Below are 16244 nucleotides of genomic sequence, written 5' to 3' on the forward strand. Positions count from 1 at the left end.
TTGGTTTTTCTTAGGTACCGGGATGATGGTCGTCTTCTTGAAGCAGATAGGGACCTCAGATTGTTGTAAAGAAAGGTCTCAAGCTTAGAGACCTGACATTTGCTAAATAAATTATTGTTCTTGTAGCAGAAGAAACTAAGGTGAGATTGAAGGTATTCAAAATTAGAGTGGTTTTGATAGAGTGAGCTGAAAGAAACTAACTTTCAAGAGAGAATTGCATGCGTACTCGAAGGGAAAATATTTACAGGGCTATCAGGAAGAGTCTAATGACAGATATGACAGGCTGAATGGCCTATACTGTGTTGTACAGTTTTAAGCAAACCCTGCTCTCATGTTGTTCAGTATTATAAAAGGAGCTTATTTATTGCTCAATTTCAGTTTCTGGTAAAAGATCTATACCTGAAGCGTTAACTTGTCTTTTCTTTGTCAGATGCTGACAGGCCTATATTACCAGCATTTTATTATAAATTCCTTGTGTTCTTTTCATCCCTTCTGCCCAAGAATGAATCTTATTGACAATCTTACAGCAACACTTGCCTTCTATTTATGGTAGCACTTAGAGCCTAGGTGTTGTAGCAACTGGAGAAAGGATTGTGTACAAATGACAAGCTCTAACAGTGAGTAGACTGATGGTGAAAACTAAATGTCACAAAAAATAATTGTTAAAGTTGTTATGGCAATATGTTTCAACTCAGATAGAGCTGAGGGAAGTGTCAACATCAAGCACTAAATTTACATCTAATCACTAAATTGTACGTCACAGAAGGAGGCCATCTCCCACCACCTCTTTGAAGGAGCTATCTGATTAGTCTCACTCCCGTATAGCTCTTTCCCAATTTAAGTATTTAACCATTTCCCTTTTGGATGTTTAAGAACGTCCTCTCTGACGTTGATGCAATCCTCTGCATTAACTACAAATCCCAGTTTAGTGTTGCTGAAAACTTTGGAATTGTTCTTTGTGATCCCAGCACCAATCCCACCTTTTGCCGGTCTGAATGGCTACCCTTAATCCCTGTTAGCTCTTAGGTAACTACCATTTTATTCTGCAAACTGACCCCTGATTTCACATGTTCTGGTCTTTAGTCATTGGATGGACTACATAGTCCTTTATCAAACAGAAGGAGGCCATCTCCCACCACCTCTTTGAAGGAGCTATCTGATTAGTCTCACTCCCGTATAGCTCTTCCCCAATTTAAGTATTTAACCATTTCCCTTTTGGATGTTTAAGAACGTCCTCTCTGACGTTGATGCAATCCTCTGCATTAACTACAAATCCCAGTTTAGTTTAGTTTTGAAAACCTTTTGAAAATCTAATGTATGCGCATTTAGAAAGGAATAAACTCATTAACGATCGTCAGCATGATTTTGTGAGAGGGAGGTCATACCTCACTAACCTGGTGGAGCTTTTGAAGAAGTGACCAGAATGGTTGACAAGGGAAGGGCCATGGATGTCGTCTATATGGACTTTAGTAAAGCGTTTGACAATGTCCCTCATGGTAGGTTGGTGCAAAAGGTTGGATCTCATGGGATAAAGGAGGAGGTGGCTAGATGGGTGGAGAACTGGCTTGGTCACAGAAGACAGAGGGTGGTAGTGGAAGGGTCTTTTCCCGGCTGGATGCCTGTGACTAGTGGTGTTCCGCAGGGCTCTGTATTGGGACCTCTGCTGTTTGTGATTTATATAAACGATCTGGAAGAAGGTGTAACTGGGGTGATCAGTAAGTTTGTGGACGACACGAAAATGGCTGGACTTGCAGATAGTGAGGAACATTGTCAGAGGCTACAGAAGGATATAGATAGGCTGGAAATTTCGGCAAAGAAATGGCAGATGGAGTTCAGTCCAGATAAATGCGAAGTGATGCATTTTGGTAGAACTAATGTAGGGGGGAGCTATACGATAAATGGCAGAACCACAAAGGGTGTAGATACGCAGAGGGACCTGGTTGTGCAAGTCCACAGATCCTTGAAGGTGATGTCCCAGGTGGAGAAGGTAGTGAATAAGGCATATGGCATGCTTGCCTTTATAGGACGGGGCATGGAGTATAAAAGTTGGGGTCTGATGTTGCAGTTGTATAGAACGTTGGTTCGGCCGCATTTGGAATACTACGCCCAGTTCTGGTTGCCACACTACCAGAAGGGCGTGGAGGCTTTAGAGAGAGTGCAGAGGAGGTTGCCTGGTATGGAGGGGCTTAGTTATGAGGAGAAATTGGGTAAACTGGGGTTGTTCTCACTGGAAAGACGGAGGATGAGGGGTGACCTAATAGAGGTGTATAAAATTATGAAAGGCATAGATAGGGTGAACAGTGGGAAGCTTTTTCCCAGGTCGGTGGTGACGTTCACAAGGGGTCATAGGTTCAAGGTGAGGGGGGGGAGGTTTAACACTGATATCAGAAGGACGTATTTTACGCAGAGGGTGGTGGGGGCCTGGAATGTGCTGCCGGGCAAGGTGGTGGAGGCGGACACACTGGGAACGTTTAAGACTTATCTAGATAGCCATATGAACGGAGTGGGAATGGCGGGATGCAAAAGAATGGTCTAGTTTGGACCAGGGAGTGGTGAGGGCTTGGAGGGCCGAAGGGCCTGTTCTTGTGCTGTATTGTTCTTTGTTCTTAAATATGTAGCTACAATGTCATATTAGTATCTAACAACAGCTTACATTTATATAAAAGCAAATTACTGCGGGATGCTGGAATCTGAAACCAAAAGAGAAAATGCTGGAAAATCTAAGCAGGTTCGGCAGCATCTGTAAGGAGAGAAATGAGCTGACGTTTCAAGTCCAGATGACCCTTTGTCAAAGCAGCTTTGACACAGGGTCATCTGGACTCGAAACATCAGCTCTTTTCTCTCCTTACAGATGCTGCCAGACCTGCTGAGATTTTCCAGCTTACATTTATGTAGTACCCTCAGTATAAAACATTCCAAGATGCCTCAGAGGAGCATTATTGGATAGAGTTTGACATTGTGGTAAATATGGCAATAGGGATCAGGGTATTGAATTTGTTGATCGGCCATGTTCATCATGAATGGCAGAGCAGGCTCGAAGGGCCAAATGGCCTACACCTGCTTCTATTTTACATGTATGTTTCTATGTTGGGAGGAATTGGTGAAGCGAGGTAAAGTTGGTGGAGGTTACAGGGGGAGGCCATTAAGGGATTTGAAAATGAGGATTTTGAAACCGAGACATTATCGGATGAAGAGCCAGTGTGGGTCAAAGAATGGTCGGATGAACTTGGGAGGAGGAGGAAATTCCTATGGAAGTGTTTTTAGTAGAGAGTAATTCCATCTCCCACTGCTTCCCCTGTTAATTTTTCTTGTATTTGCTGTGGCGGAGACAGACATCTTGTGTCTGTACTTCCTCTTTGAGCTTTCCTGGTCAGACAGGTTAAAGGGGACAGTCTGTATGTGTCCCTAAGCTGCACTGTTGGCTTGAATGGGAGGCAGTATTTGTGCTTTGAAGAGGATGAAAACCAAATCCCGGAGCCACGAGAATACAACACTGCTCTGTGGGCAGTGGATTGCGTTACATTCCAATTTTGGCGAGACGATAGAACAAAGCAGCCTTTGTTACTCTATCTCCATTGATTCGCTGGTTCAGTTTAGTTGATTTCGAGTCTGATCCTTTGTGGATTGCTGCAGCTCTTTCCTGTCCCACTGACCGTGTTATTTCACCTGCTGTGTACATTACTCCTTTTTTTAAGAATTAACAGTCCCTCTGATTAAAGTTCAAGTGACTATTTTTGGCAGCCAGACTTTAAGTGGAAAAATTCTTGAACAAATAGCAAATAATTTCTGCAGAACCATGTGGAACTTTGATTGTCAGTGGTTAACAAGGGAAGAGCACCCTTTGGTCAAAGCCTGCTTTTTATTTTTAGAAGAAAATAATGAGGAATTTCCAAATTTGTTTTTCCTTGAATGTTAATTAAAGATAGGCAACACCACCTCTTCCACAATTATCCTCAACACCGGTGTCCCAGAAGGCTGTGTCTTCAGTCCCTTACAATACTATACTCCTTGTACATTTATGACTGTGTGGCCAAATTCTGCTCCAACTCCATTTTCACGTTTGCTGATGACACCACCATATTGGGTCAGATCTCAAACAATGATGAGTTGGATTACAGGAAAGGGATAGATAATCTGGTGAACTGGTGCGATGACAATAATCTCCCTCAATGTCAATAAAATGAAGGAAGGAGATAGTCATCGACTTCAGGAAGTGTAGTGGAGGACATCAATGGGGTTGAAGTAGAAATGGTTGAGAGCTTCAAGTTTCTTGGTGTCCAGATCACCAACAACCTGTCCTGGTCCCTCCCAAGTTGACACAGTTAAGAAAGCCCACCAATGCCTCTACTTTCTCAGGAGGCTAAGGAAATTCAGCATGTCTGCTATGACTCTCACCAACTTTTCAGATGCACCATAGAAAGCATCCTTTCAGGATGTATCACAGCTTGGTATGGCTCCTGCTGTGACCAAGACTGCAGGAAACTACAAAGCGTTGTGAACATAGTCCTGTCCATCATGTAAGCCAGCCTCCCACCCATTGACTCCGTCTACACTTCCCACTGCCTCGGAAAAGCAGCCAGCACAATTAAGGACCCCACACACTCTGGACATACTCTCTTCCACCTTCTTCCTTTGGAAAAAAGATACAAAAGTCTGAGATCACGAATAAACTGACTCAAGAACAGCTTCTTCCCATCAGACGTCTGAATGGACCTACCATATATTAAACTGATCTTTCTCTACACCCTAGCTATGACTGAAACACTATATTCTGCATTCTCTCCTTTCCTTCTCCCCTAAGTAATCTATGAACGGTATGTTTTGCCAGTGTAGTGTGCAAGAAACAATATTTTTCACAATATCCCAATATGTGTGACAACAATAAATCAAATCAATTCAAATGGAGGCCATTCACCCTGCTTGACTTTCTGGTGCTATCAGTTAAAAGGGACATTTGGGAATAGCAGTTTTTCAAATGGTGGGGTGGGGCGGGGGGGGGTGGGGGGGTGGGCGGCGGTCGATGGAAGGCGGGATTTGGTTGGATGAGGGAGATCGTGTTGATTGCTTCAACCTCATTTATACCCTGGATTCATCAGGGGTGTGACTATAGCTGGGAACACTAATTGGGGCTTAGTTGTATTACTCAAGGCAAAAGGAAGTTGCCTTCCTCCCATCCCCACTGGCGTAGCTGGTCCCTAATGCAAAGGGCCATTATCTGTAATTACTGTTGTCATGGAGTGGCCCAACAAAGAGGGGGACTCTACCCGAGTTCTACGGGGGAGTGCTAATATCAATGTCAGCTGCTTTGTTAGAGAAGAGTTGAAATATTGGGTAGGAGACCTTCCTTCTATGAAAATGGAGGGTCATCTTGGCAAAATGCGAACATTCTTGCACATTTCTTTCCGTTTTAGAAAGTGGAAACTCATGGCCTCGTTTTTTTGCTCTTGATGTTTTCTGATGTGCACACCTTCTATGCCTGAGGGTGGTGAACTGGAGCCCTTATATAGTTGGCTGCTTGCAATTGTATACAAGTTGCCTTGGGTCTTTCTCTCTCTCTCTCTCTTTCTGGTTTCCCACTCTCTCTGGAGAACTGATTGGATTCCATACTTGATGTCTTTCCTCAGTGACCTGATGGAAACCTCTCTGTGGGGATGTAACTAGGGTTGTGGACATCTGGTTTGGTGAATGGCTGGAGCTCTTTTCTTCAATTTGCCTTGCTTCTCGCCCCCACCTGCATTGGTTGTGCAACATTCTCACAGTGATTCTCATAATGTTACACTTCCATAGGCACTCGGCAAGCAGACTCTGATACCCAATTGAATTGTTTTTGACTATTTACCAAACGGCATAAAAAAATGTTGAAAGAAAATTTCTCCTTTGTTGTCCTGGATATTAATCTCTGATTTCTGGAGGCTCCAGGCCATTCCTGGAGAGTTGGCAACCCTGATGGGACTGTGCATTGCTGTTCGTTGGGATTCCACTGGGGATTAAACTTGATTGAAGACTCAAGAACTGAGATGAATGAGCAGTGCAAAATGCACCAAGTTAGAAACAAGCAGGAGGCCAGATGAGGTCAACTGGGGGAGCAGTGATTAGGGGATGCCACTTGTAGTTTTAAAAGCTAACGGGTTTCCGGAAGAACGATTGATTTTGAGTGCTTAGGAGTTGCGCAGTTATGACATTTTGGAGCGACATACTGTGCTCAACAGCCTACATGAACTTTTCAACTCCTCCACGCAGCTATAAAAACACTGAGGTTTCGTCCAAATGATGAATTTGTGACTTGGTTGCAGCATTAGAAAAGTGATAAGCTCTGTTCTGCAGAGAAGGGAACTTTGCCTGCACCTCATCTCCAGTTTAATTTCTCGTCTCCTCTGAATATTGGACCTTGCTTCCTGTGTGGTCACAGAGTGATGTGGAGATGCCGGCGTTGGACTGGGGTAAACACAGTAAGAAGTCTAACAACACCAGGTTAAAGTCTTTAACCTGGTGTTGTAAGACTTCTTACTGGTCACAGGGTGGTCGTAGAGTTACTTTGTCCATATTCTTCCCTCTACTTCATTGCATTAAGGAGGAAAAGTGACTTATATTTTTGTGTCTGTTTTGATCTTAAGACTTTCCAAAGCAATTTACAGCCAATAAAGTACTTTTTGTAGTGCAGTCGCTGTTGTAATGTTGCAAGCGAAGCACCCAATTTGTGTGTAATAAGATCCTGTTAGCAGCAATGACCAGATGATCTGATTTAGTGATTTCAGTTGATGGCTAAATATCAGCCAGAAGGCTGGGGGAGAATTCCCTTGATCATCATCAAAATAGTGCCATGTGATCTTTTGCACCCATCCGAGAGACTATACGGTGGCTGGGTTTTTGGTTTAATCAGAAAGGTGGTGCCTCTGACAGTGCAGCGCTCCCTCGGTAGTGCACTGAAATGTCAGCCTGGGTTTTTGTGCTCAAGACTCAGGAGTGGGATTTGAACGCACGGCATTCTGACTCGGAGGTGAGTGTGCCGCGGACTGAGCATTGATGGATTTAACCACGTTAATTTGCCGTTGGGGAAGAAACAGCCAGAGCGTGAATTATGCCAAAGCACATTCAGCTGCTTTATTGAGACAGCATTTGTTTCTCCAAATCAAATTAGAAATTGTACAATGTGACCTTTTCCAGGAAGTTAGTTACATCTCATCAGCAGCAGCCATCATTGGAACTTGGGTCATTTGTGATCTTTTCATTAGCTTTTAATGTTAACTTCTGATTGAACTACTGACCCATTCAGCTTCACTTTAGGTTCAACTGTCATTAAACCGTTGTCAAGGTTACAGGGTGTATTGTGATACATGTAGACCATTGTAATCTAATTTAATACTGATTACTACATTTAAATTTTCACACAGATTTTAATTTTCTACGCAGACTGGTTGGTGAAGCAAAGCAGTTCAAGTAGCAGAGGCAATAAATTTCTAGAATGTGTTCAAGGCTGAATTTAAAAAAACTTTCATGGGATGTTGGGTGTCACTGGCAAGATCAGCATTTATTGCCCATCCCTAATTGCCCTTGAGAAGGTAGTGGTGGAGACACTTTACTGTTGTATTGATAGAGAGGATTCTCAGAGGTTTTTACCCAGGGCTGAAATGGTTGTCACGAGAGGCCACAGGTTTAGGGTGCTGGGGAGTAGGTATAGAGGAGATGTTAGGGGTAAGTCTTTCACTCAGAGGGTGGTGGGTGCGTGGAATCAACCGCCGGTAGTGATGGTGGAAGCGGATTCGATTGAGTCTTTTAAGAGACTTTTGGATAGGTTCATGGAGGTTAGTAAGATAGAGGGTTATAGGTGAGCCTAGAAGGTAAGGAAATTGTTTGGCGCAACTTGTGGGCCGAAGGGCCTGTTTGTGCTGTAGCTTTTCTATGTTCTATAATATTCCAGAAGCCCAGGCTAATGCTCTGGGGGCATAGGTTCAAATCCCACCATAGCAGCTGCTAGGTGCAAATTCAACTAATGAAATCTGGAATTGAAAGCTCTCTCAGTAATGATTACCAGTAAACTCTAAGCAATTGCTGTAAAAACCCACTTGGTTCGCTAATATCCTTTAGGGAAAGAAACCTGCCATTCTTTCTTGACTCCAGACCCACAGCAATGTGGTTGACTCTTAACTGTCCTCTGCAATGGCCACTCAGTTCAATGACAGTTAGGATCGGGCAGCAAATGCTGGCCTTGCCAGCGATGCCCATTGGCGTCTGGATTATTGGTACAGTGATATTACCCCTCTGCCACTATATCCCTTAGAGATGGTCATTGCCCATCACTTCCAATCCATCACGCAAACCGGCCTCCCATCCATTGACTCTGTCTGCACTTCCCGCTGTCTCGGCAAAGCAGCCAGCATAATTAAGGACCCCACGCACTCCGGACATTCTCTCTTCCACCTTCTTCCGTCGGGAAAAAGATACAAAAGTCTGAGGTCATGTGCCAACCGACTCAAGAACAGCTTCTTCCCTGCTGCTATCTGACGTTTGAATGGACCTACTTTGCATCAAGTTGATCTTTCTCTCCATCCTAACTATGGCTGTAACACTACATTCTGCACTCTTTTGTTTCCTTCTCTATGAATAGTATGCTTTGTATAGTGCGCAAGAAACAATACTTTTCACTGTATGCTAATACATGTGACAATAATAAATCAAATCAAATCACTTGTGTGGTACAAATGTTACTTCCACTTATCAGCTTAAGCCTGAATGTTGTCCAGATCTTGCTGCCTTCTGGCACAGACTTCTCCAGTATCAAAGAGGTTGTGAATAGTACTGAGCATGTGTAATCATCAGCAGACATCCCACCTCTGACCTCATGATGGAAGGAAGATCATTGATAAGATAGCTGAAGATGGCTGCGCCTGTGACACTACCCTGAGGAAATCCTGCAGCAATGTTCCATGACTGAGATGATTGATCTCCAACAACCACAATCATCTTCCTTTGCTCTAGGTATGACGCTAACCAATGGGAGAGTTTTCCCCTGATAAATATTGACTCCAGTTCTGCTCGGGCTCCTTGATGCCACACTTGGCCAAATGCTGCCTGTCAAGGGCAGTCACTCTCATCTCATCCTCTTGAGTTCAGTTCTTTTGTTCATGTTTGGATCAAGGGTGAGGAGTCAAACTGGGCATCAGCGAGCAGGTTAATGCTGCAGTCGTAGGTCACACCTTTGTAAGGATGGTAGATTTCCTTCCATAAAGGAAATTAGTGAAGTTTTTTTGATAACCATGTGGTAATTTCATGGCCACAATTCGTGCTCCTGATGATCTAGATTTGTTTTAATTAAGTAATTGAATTTAAATCTCCCAGCTACTGTGATAGGATTTAGATGCATGTCCACGGATCATTAGTCCAAACCTCTGGATTGCTAGTCTAGAAATATAGCTGCTATGCTACTGTACCTTTTCTGAAACAATATGTTTTAGAACCGACAGGTCATTCTTGATTCAGTGATTGAGTAAAAAATCGGAATTATTTAACAACCTGCCAGTAAAGGAACCTCTTAATTAGTGACATGATATTTCTGAGTTTCATGTGTGTTGAGAAGGGAAAGGTTTTAGACTTGAGGAAGGCAAATATTCATGGAATCCTACAATGCAGAAGGAGGCCATTCAACCCATTGTCTGCACTGACCATAATCCCACCCAGACCCTATCCCCATGACCCCATGCATTTACCCTAGCTAGTCCCTCTGATACTAAGGGGCAATCCACCTAACTTGCACATCTTTGGACTATGGGATGAAACTGGAGCACCCAGCAGAAACCCACGCAGACACGGGGAGAATGTGCAAACTCCACACAGACAGTGATCCAAGCTGGGAATTGAACCTGGGTCCCTGGCGCTGGCGCTGTGAGGCACCAGTGCTAACCACTGTGCCATCGTGCTGCCCAAATTGAAGGATAAAAAAAGACCTGAGTTAATTATTTAAAATATATGGGAGGTAATTACCTAACCATTAATCATACAGGTAGGAAACACCTTGTACAGCATTGGATATCTCTCAACCTTATAAACATGTTTCATGTGTGATCTGTAACTTGGTTGTGCAGTCACTGCTATTATGCTTATGAACCAGCAACTGCTTTGTACGCAGTAAGATTCCATAAACAGCAATAAATTGAAGACGATTGACCTGTTTTTTGATGGTGGTTGAAGAAACGTTGTTCTAACCAGATACTAGGAGGATTCCCTGTCCATGTGATCTTTAAAGTTTGTCTGTACCATTTGAGGCAGGTGGCATCTTGGTTTAATATCTCATTCAACGTTGGCAATTTGGATAGTGTAGCAGTCCCTCAGTACTGCACTGAACTGTCAGTATTCTGTGCTGAAATGTTGCAGCACTTGAACTATCAACTTTCTGCGATTGAGAATATGAGCAAGTGAGTCAAGCAGGCACCGATCTCAGCATAGCTACTCACCAATGACTGGGTTTCCATGAAGGATAATTGTAGAACTACCTTGTCCTTTAAGAAAGTAACGAATTAGAGGACAAGGTTATGTGCCATGATGCAGTCTAACCTTGATAGCAGTTAATATTACATGTAGGATGATTTGTGTGATGCATTAGTTATAGCAGAATTTGTAGGGAATGTCTAATAAAAACACAATGATCCTTGAGTATGACTACAGTTGATGAGGCGCATCTCCCTTTAGTGAAGAGTTATGATCTGAATAATGTAGAAAATAAAACTATTTCTCATTGTAGTTCTGATGCCCTTTTCTCACTGCATGTTATTCAACATGAACAGGTTAAGAAGCTTGGTTATTGAAACTGCACTAAGCCAAACAAGTATTAACTGATAAGGAAGAAGCTTAAATAATGTCTGTACATATAGTTAAATATCAAGTTACTTCATCAATGCCTTTACCATATCTGAATTCTCTGACCCACTGAAGGGAAAAACTGGGCTCCAATTTTCACTGGGTTTAGCAGATCCCATGAATAACAATGTATGAATCATGGTTATGTTTAAATTGTTTTCTTGTGAATTTTGTGCTCATCAAGGTGCAGGATATTAATACTGGGGAAATCAATCTCTTCTACATTGAGCACTCAGTTTCTGCATTCTGAGGTTGGACCTAGCACTGGTTAGCGGGAGAGTGTTAATGTGCCTCAGATTCAATCCCAAAAGCATGTTCCCTATTCCACCTAAGTGCCTGTAACATTTTTCATTAACAGCCACCCTGTGAGCTCTCTCAATGAGATTGGCAATTTAATACTCATTAATACAGAATTAGAGAGAGTTGTTTGCGACGCCACCACATTCACTGGGGACTGAACTGAGATTGCCCAAATTCATTTCACCTGCGTGGCTACGGTCAGCTTTACATCTTACTTAATGTTGAGATTTTTAAAAATACGTTAACTGTGGATGTTAATTAAATTTCACATCAAGAATTCACTCTTTCTATGACCAACCATTCCATGGTGTAATTCTGGTATGTCGACTTGCATTAACTGTCAATTGTTTAAGAAGTGTAAAATCTGTATTAACATCGCAAATAATCTTGAGAAGTGTCTGCTCAGGAAGGACTCTAATCTATTTAAATGTATATGCCTTTGTTGACCTCTTTTTGGTGTGACATTCAGAATGCCTTTTAAATAGTTTCTTGTCAACAGACCCAAGGGTACTTTTTGTAATGTCGCTCACTTTTCTATTTTAATGATGCATAGCACATTTTCACCTACCTATTTTCAATTGTTAAGTATTCAGCTGCTAATGCGCAGGCTGAAATCTGAGCACTCTTGTTTAATAACCTTCTGCTCCGGTGACTAACGAACATTAACTGATGATTTTTTCTAATGTGGAGAGGGTTTAAGATATGCTACAGGACACAATACATCAGAAAAACAATGGTCATTTAGCACCATAAACCTTACTGGTTTGACACCATTATTAGCTGATGTTTTGTGGTCCAAAAGATTGGGTGTATTTGTGTGTGGAAACAATACTTGAATGAGTAACTGATCAGTCTATGGAACAGATGCCCTAGAAAGTTGATTAAAAAAACAGTTAGAATTGATTCATTAAAATGCAAATTAGGTAGACTTCGTACAGAAAATAACATTTTGAGGCAGTATATGGATAATTTGAAACATGACCTCTCATAAGTATCGCTTGTTTGCAGTAATTGGTGACCTTGGATGTATGCTTCCCAATGGTCTTCACCACAGAGTTTTTCTTGCCTTTTGATTGGGTCCGTTATAGCCTAATCAATGGTGATTTATTGCAATGATTAGTCAACAACTTTCATTACCATTGCAGCATGTGGATACCAGAAAGGTAGAAGGAGAACTGGGTGAAACTTGGTTTTTCATTGTCAAACAAAGCATTTCACAAACTGGTTTCTACAGAACCTTGGGGTTCAGTGGGAGACATCCAGGCATTCCGCAGTAGGTCTGGCCATTGTAAATTTGAGAAAGCTGTTCTTCCAGCTTATACAATCAGAGGCAGTTTTCACTCCATGCTAGCTGCTGATAGGTGCACTCGTCAGCCTGTCGGCAGCCAATGCAATGAAAAGCTGGCCTTTGGACGAGCTGTAAATAGCGACAAAATGAGTTTTCAAAAACCCAGGCAAGGGCGAGAGCGCAAGAGAACAAACTGTGGAGTGAAGGCAAGTGGACAGCTGAGTGGGTGGTGGAACGAGGTAGGCAAAAGCCATGGGGCAGGAGGGGGAAGAGGCAATGAGACGGGAGGGGGAAGCGGCCATGGGGTGGGAGGGGAAGTGGCCACGGGGTGAGGCAGGCAGCAACCAGGGTGAGAGAGGTGTGTGTGTGTGGGAGAGAGAGGGAAAGAGATGGGTGGGGTGGATGTGTGTGTGTTTGTGAGGGGTGTGTGGGTGAGAGAGAGAGGTATATGTGGGTGAGAGAGCGCGGGGGTGTGTGTGTTACTCCTACAACGTCAAAAGGGTTCCACAGCTTTGGAAAAGTTTGGGAAATTCTAGCAATTCCTATTTCACAGAAGTAAAAATGAGCACCTTGTATGCAAATACAGTGCACACAATACTCAGAAAACTTGACAAGACTACTTTCCTGTTCGCAGCTCAGTTACCTTAAATGTTTGTCTTTCCTAGTTCCTCAGTTTGAAACACACTGTGACTACGTACAGGCCACACTGCAGGAGTTCCTAGACTGGCTTCACGGCGAACCCGACGTCTCAGCTGGACTGTTTGATGCTTTCCCTCGCTCTCAGTATTGGGCCTATGCTGACTACAAGTACATTGCCATGACGTTTGAGGAAAAAGCCGAGGTCTTTCAGGTAACCCCAACAGTTCAAAATGTGTTCAGCCCAAACTGAGCTTAACTAGATGTCCAAAGATTCCCTGCAACAGCCTTAACCCAAAAGAAAACAATTTATTAATCAATTTGCAAATGCTTAGTTTTAATAAGGTATCAGCTTTTTGGATGAGATGTTAAATGGATTCCCTGTATGCTGCCTCATCTGGACATAAAAGATCCCACATCACTATTTCGAGACACATTGGGCAGCTGTCTTGTGGCTGATATTGATCTTATAATCAATATCACTAAAAACAGATGATCTGGCTATTATTGCTTTTCTGGTCGTGGGACCATGCTGTGTGTAAATTGACTGCTGTGCTTCCCATATTACAACAGTGACTTCAAAAGTACTTCATTGGGTTTAGAGTGATTTGGGATGCCCTGAGTTAGTGAAAGGCGCGATGTAAAAGCAACTCTTTCTTTAAGAATAAAAAAGTTCTTGTCAAATATTGTTTGAGATTCCTGTGCATTAGAAAAAGAGGAACTGCGAACAGTTTTGGTCCCCTTATCTAAGGAAAGATATACTGCCATTGGAGGCAGTCCAGCAAAGGTTCACTAAGTTAATCCTGGGTGCAGAATGATTTTCTTATGAGGAGAGGTTGAGTAGGTTGGGCCTGTACTCATTGGAGTTTACAAGAATGAGAGCTGACCTTATTGAGGCATATCGGATTCTCATAGGGCTTGATAGGGCTGAGAGGTTATTTCCTCTTGAGGGAGATTCGAGGACCAGAAAGTATAATCAGAGTATGGAGTCTCTCATTGAGTTGAGGGTTTTCATATTAGACCAGTAATGACCACATTGAATAGTGGAGCAGGCTCACTGGGCCAGATGGCCTACCTCTGCTCCTACGTCATAGGCAGAATTGTTCCAATAGAGCATATAATGGATTATGTAGTTGCTTTCTATCCTACTTTCCGCAGTCCACCCTGGGTTAAATTTATTCACTTTGAGAAAATGTTTCTATCTGGTTACATATACATCAGGACAGGCCAGAAACCAAGTTCAGTCCAGGAAGGTAAGTGTTTGGTGCTGTTACTGTTGGATGAGACATGACTCATCAACTGTCCAGTGTTTTTGGACAGATTAATCTGTTTCCCCAGGAAGTGGTTGAGCCGTCCAATTCCTGTTGATCTTTTCAAGGTGCATGTAGATGCATTTTACTGGCAACAGTCATTGAGTTTGAGAAGTACAGTTTTAACAATTCCTTTGTTGCAATTCAAAATCTGAGGCTGGCTTCTTCAAAGCCATCAGAGTTTGTTGCAGGCGAGAGATGTAGTTGCAGACAGCAAATTGGTGTGTAAAGTTAATCAGAAACCATATTCTGAAGGTTCACATTGAGCAACTTTTATTATTTTTTGTCTCCAAAGGCAGTATAGTTAAGTGTGTATTTGTGTATGTCTCTTAAACCAGTCTGATGCATATTTTTGAAGTTAAGAAAATTGTATGATGTCAAGTGATGTAACCTGTAAACCAAAACATTGATAAAGGTTCACCCCCCCTGGATTTGCCATAATTACCTCGACATTGGACACATAAAGACACACTGTGATTTTTTGAGCATGAGAGGCAGTTCATAGGATTGTTCTGTCGCTCTTTTCCTGGGGTTCAATGCGACTAAGGAAAAAAGCCCATAACGTTACAAGCATGCAAGAGGAATTGTAGCGTTGCCTACTGCAATGCCTTCTAATGTCATGTATGTTTAGCAACAGAGAAAATGTACAAAGAAGATTAACTGCAGCGAAAAAAAGACTTGCATTTGTATAAAACCTTCTATAAACTCGGGGCATCCCAAAATCAGTTTTTGGAATGTAGGAAACCTGTTTGTTCAAACACAAACAAAAACCAAAAATGCTGGAAAATCTCAGCAGGTCTGACAGCATCTGTAGAGAGAAAATAGAGCCAATGTTTCGAGTCTGGATGACCCGAGTTTCTCCAGCATTTTCTGCTTTTTGTTTCTGATTCCAGCATCCGCAGTATTTAAAGTTTATTTATTAGTCACAAGTAAGGCTTACATTAACACTGCAGTGAAGTTACTGTGAAATTCCCGTAGTCGCCACACTCCGGTGCCTGTTCGGGTCAATGCACCTAACCAGCACGTCTTTCAGACTGTGGGAGGAAACCGGAGCATCCGGAGGAAACCCACTCAGACATGGGGAGAATGTGCAAACTCCACACAGACAGTGACCTAAGCCAGGAATCAAACCCGGGTCCCTGGCGCTGTGAGGCAGCAGTGCTAACCACTGTGCCATCATGCCGCCCGTTGCCTTTGTTTGTTCTAATACTCCTTTTCACAAAGTTTACATTTAGTGACTTCACATTTTAAAGGATCTTTTCAAAATCTGTTTTAATTACTTGATATACAATGAAAGCTGTCATGTTGCCCCTTTACTGACAATAGTACATTTTTTTTTGGTGATGCTGGTTAAGTGGGAGAATGTTGTCCAGAACACCATGAAAACTCCCTGTTCTCCTTCCTCAGGTGCTGTGGGGTCTTTTTTAACATCTGCCAGAAACCACTGGGGCAGGCAGATTGGCCCCCAGTCTCAATCCAACAGGGTGGCTTCCGTACTTTAGGGCCTCCACCTTTTGTGCTCAATGTCTTTAAGCCTACTTTTGATGGACACCTTGTGTTAAAACTGTGGCACTATTAACTTGTGCCTTTTTGTGCACTGATGAAAGATGTGTTGAATGGAGGAAGTGGTTAAAGAGAGGCGAATGATTGTTTGCCAGCCAAATCGAAAGCTGCTGAAATGTTCTGCCAGGAAGGAGCTGTTTTAACAGACCTTCTAGGTTGCTGATCTTAGCCAGTCCCTGCCTTGCAGCTGGTGAAGAATTAACGTGCCCTTTGGGAGGCCAGCAGCACTACAGCAGCTGAAAAGCACCTTCAAAGTAGGGCAAAAGAAAGCATGCCTGATGGTGCATTGCAGCACT

The 16244-nt window shown here is 42.7% G+C and overlaps 1 protein-coding gene across 6 annotated transcripts in view; it reads left to right on the forward strand.

Annotated features, from left to right (window-relative positions):
* The window catches only part of hspbap1 (hspb associated protein 1), a 90960-nt gene that overhangs the window by 22318 nt on the left and 52398 nt on the right, over positions 1 to 16244 (forward strand). For all 6 annotated transcript variants that reach the window (XM_078227883.1, XM_078227886.1, XM_078227887.1 and 3 more), the window contains one exon: positions 13105 to 13289. In XM_078227883.1, coding sequence (XP_078084009.1) covers positions 13105 to 13289 — 185 coding nt within the window. The remainder of the gene's footprint in view (positions 1 to 13104; positions 13290 to 16244) is intronic.

The sequence above is a fragment of the Mustelus asterias genome, chromosome 14 (genome assembly GCF_964213995.1).
Source record: "Mustelus asterias chromosome 14, sMusAst1.hap1.1, whole genome shotgun sequence".
NCBI lineage: Eukaryota > Metazoa > Chordata > Chondrichthyes > Carcharhiniformes > Triakidae > Mustelus > Mustelus asterias.